Below are 3900 nucleotides of genomic sequence, written 5' to 3' on the forward strand. Positions count from 1 at the left end.
CTCAATTTGTTAACGGACTGCTTTGTTCTTTTCTCTGCTTTGTGGTACACTTCTCCAATTTTCTGTAGTTTCTAATATGCCTTTCAGTTTCTTCCTGATTCCTAGCAATCTTCTTCCTCCTCTTCCTCTTCCTCTTCTTCCTCTTCCTCTTCCTCTTCTTCTTCCTCCTCCTCCTCCTTCTCCTTCTTCTTCTTCTTCTTCTTCTTCTTCTTCCTCTTTTTAAACATTTGATTTTGCTGGGTGTGGTGGCGCATGCCTATAATCCCAGCCCTCGGGAGCCTGAGGCAGGAGGATCGCTGTGACTTCGAGACCACCCTGGGCTACATAGTGAGTTCCAGGTCAGTCTCAATTACGTAGTGAGACCCTGTCTCAAAACAACAACAACAAAACATTTGATCTTGAACTCAGGCTGGCTGGCCTTGAACTTGAGGCGATCCTCCTGCCTCAACCTCCTGAGTGCTGGGATGACAGGCGTGTGCCCACACACCTGGCCCCAGGGTGGGTCTTCTGTCTTCAGTAATTCCTCACAGCCACAGAAAGAGCTATACGGCTCCACCCTAGGCAGGACTGGATCCAGAATGGTATAAAAGGAAAAGAGTCAGGCTTGCTTCTGTCCTTCTGAAAAGCGCCAGTCTTCACCTTCACCTTTGAGGTTGTCTCCTGGCTTCCGGTGGAGATGTTTCAGCCTTACATCTTCCTGCTTCTGCCTCCCAAGTGCTGGGACTACAGGCGTGTACCACCGTGCCTGGCCCTCTCAAGAAATCTCCTGGTAGGGCCAGGGATTTAGTTCAGTGGTTCTGGCACCTGCCTTGCAAGTGCACAGAGCCCAAGTTCGATCCCCAGTACCAAAAAAATAAAGTTTCCTGGGCTCAAAGGCGCCTGGCTAGCACCCCACCTCCTGCCTCAGGTCTGTGTTCAGAAAAGGAAGAGAGATTGCTCTTCAGAGTATGAGGAGGCACTGCAGGAGGAGCTGCGGGGTCTCTTCAACAGAGTCCGTAGGCTAGCACCCTACTTCCTGCCTGAAGCGGAAGGATGCCTCACCTGAACATTCAGAATCAGAGATGGAACAGGAGGAGAGTCCCCAGGTTAGCTCTGACCCAGCCCTGAGAGGGAACCCCAGCCTCTCGCCTCAGGCCCGTGGCCATCAGTGGAAGAGGGAGTGGTCACCAGAGACTGAGGAGGGTGAGAGGGGCGATGTCCCCAGGGCATGGACTTAGCTCCCAGGGAACACATCAGGCTCCCACCTCGCAAGAGATGGAGGGAGTATCTGTGCCTGTTGGGAAAAAAAGCAACAGGTACCGTCGCGACCACTGGGCCCTGTGCCTTTGACACACACAGGTGTTGTGGAGAGGCCTTGTGCCCTCAGGAGGGAGATGAAGGGGAAGCACCTGTCCTCGGTGCTGCCTCAGCACCAAAAGGCCATCACCAGGCTGATCGAGGACCCTGCCATCAAGGGATCTCTGGCCTGGGACATAAACCTGAAGGTCTCCGACAAGAACCTCCTGGCCATGGTCATCGCCTGCTTCAGCTGGGCCGGCCTCTTCCCCTGGCCGTACCAGAGGATCCGCTTCTTCCCGGCGCTCTACCTGGCCCATCACACGGAGGAGGACAGCCAAGAGCCTAAACTACACCGCCCCTTCTTCCTCTGCGGCATGACTTTCGGCAAGATCTCCCAGATCTACAAGCTGTGCTACCAGTTCATCCGCGGCATGGACTGGGACCTGCACTCTGGGGGTGGGGCCGAGATCGCACCCTCATTCTGGGACCCTGGAGCCCTGTGGACTTCAACCTCGGGGTTGACTGTGGCCAGGGGAGCAATAAAACAGAATCACCTCAGCCTCCTCCCCAGAGCCGGGGAACCCATGATGGGACCATGGGGGACGAGTCCTCCTCCGGCACCAAGTCTCCCATGAATTAGAAGTTGGACAGCTGCTATTTTTTATAGATTTGCCTCCCCCATAGTCCTCATAGCAACTGGAGAGTGTCAGGGAGTTACTTAAAATGTAACAATAGATTCATAGGCACATCAGAGATTCCTTTGATACACTGTGTAAACTGTATTAGTGTATTGTAAAATTTTGCCCAGAGAAATATTACCATGTATATTTGAAGTGCTAGTGAGAGATTTTGCATGTCTGTATTCCTCTTACAGTGCTTGATAGATATTTCAACCGATAGATGTACAGAAATACTTTGTCTTTAGAGAGGTTTTTATTTCATGTATTATAGTTATACGTGCCTTGTGCTCATAGCCAGGCGGTAGTCCCCTCAAACTCTTGTAAATATACATATTGAATGGCTTCACTTGTGAATCGGACTTGCAACAGAGTAGTAGGTGATAACAGAAACGTGTATTGCTCGTGCTTTACAAAGGACAGGGCTCTGTGGCTCTGGAAATGGACCATAAAGAAAGCTGTCTTCTTTCTCAAAAAAAAAAAAAAAATCACAGCTTCCCTCCTGTGTGGTCAGTTGAGATTTTTATTTATTTATTTGTTTACTTTTTCCGGTACCGGGAATCAAACTCGAGACCTTGCACTTGTTAGGCAGGCACGGTTCCGCTGAGCTAAATCGCCTGTTCTTATCTGCTTTTGTTTTTTTTGTTTTTTGTTTTTTGTATTTTTTTTTTGAGGCAGGGTCTCCTTTGTAGTTCAGGCTGGTTCTGAACTCACTATGCAACCCAGGCTGGCCTCGAACTCTGTACGATCCTCCTGCCTCAGTCCCTGAGTGCTGGGCGTGGACCACCAGGTTTCAAAGACTTTCTTGGACTAGCAAGCGGGCTACCGCGGGCGTGCTTGCTCCCGCTTCAATTGGTACCGCTGCCACCAGGTGGCGGCAGAGGAGCCAGCCTGGAAGGAGCCGCCTTCCACAGAAAAGCCAGCCGGGCAGCTCTCCTGAACCTATTCGCGCGGACCCTGGCGACGCCTCCGGGAAGCCCACCCGCCTGATCAAGCTGGACCAGGAGCCTAAGGTCCCCTGGGACGTCCCATGACCGCCGGAGCGGGGTGGGGGGACACAGAGTCGAGCTCTGCAGGCCAGGGTGGGGTTCTGTGGTCAGTTCTAGGATAATCAGCGCGACCCCGTTGTCCAGATGTGGACGCCGATCAGGGCACAGAGTTGAGAAGCAGCTCCTCTAGGGCCGCACAGCACATCTGCGGGCGTCAGGAGTGAGACCTCCGCTCCACCCCGTCCGGAGTGTGGGGCTCGGGGCCCTGGAACGTGGGGCTGGGCAGCGCCCTGTGTCCCACGAGGAAGGAAAGAAAGGACTGACAGGAACGGGGGGGTCCGACCTTTATTGACTGTACGGACAGGGGACCGCGCTGAACCCTCGGGGACGCGAGAGGGAGGGCGTCCTCCCGGGAGGTCCTCCCTGTTCAAAGTCCCCGTTAGGGCCGGGAGCCGCCTGCAGGGGGCCAGGGCTCGGCTCTGCCCAGCACTGAGTTTATCCAATCCATGTACAGCGACACGCGCGCGAAGAAGTCGGGGAACTGGCGCGTGGCACACCCGCGGATCACGAAGGAGTCCACGCCCTGCAGGACGCCGCCGCAGATCAGAGGGCCGCCTGAGTCTCCCTGGGGGGACACGCGAACAGGCTGGTCAGTCCCCAGGCCAGGCCGAGGTGGCTGGGGTGAGGGGTGAGGGCGGCCAGCGAAGGACAGTGGCATTTATTAGTCTCCTGCTGGATGCGGGCTTCTGAGCGGGTGGGTCACTCACTCCCGTGGTCTGAGGGGCGCTGCAGGAGGAGCCCCCAGGCTCTCGAAGGCCGCAGCCGGAGGGTGCGCTCTGTCCCAGCGAGGGGATGCTGTCCCCGGTACACCCTCACCGACCGAGTAGGGGAGACTGAAGCTCAGAGTGGACCCCGGTGAGACGGTAGGGCCTGAACCACGCCGGCCCCGCCCACCC

The 3900-nt window shown here is 55.3% G+C and overlaps 1 protein-coding gene across 1 annotated transcript in view; it reads right to left on the reverse strand.

Annotated features, from left to right (window-relative positions):
- Nucleotides 1–3271: 3271 nt before the first annotated feature.
- LOC104869799 (myeloblastin) overlaps nucleotides 3272–3900 on the reverse strand; it is a 3060-nt gene continuing 2431 nt past the window's right edge. The window contains exon 5 of the mRNA XM_033759632.1: nucleotides 3272–3662. Within this exon, the coding sequence (XP_033615523.1) occupies nucleotides 3384–3662 (279 nt within the window). The 3' untranslated portion in view covers nucleotides 3272–3383. The remainder of the gene's footprint in view (nucleotides 3663–3900) is intronic.

This window comes from Fukomys damarensis, unplaced genomic scaffold, assembly GCF_012274545.1.
Source record: "Fukomys damarensis isolate Sample0158 unplaced genomic scaffold, DMR_v1.0_HiC HiC_scaffold_37, whole genome shotgun sequence".
NCBI classification, from domain to species: Eukaryota; Metazoa; Chordata; class Mammalia; order Rodentia; family Bathyergidae; genus Fukomys; species Fukomys damarensis.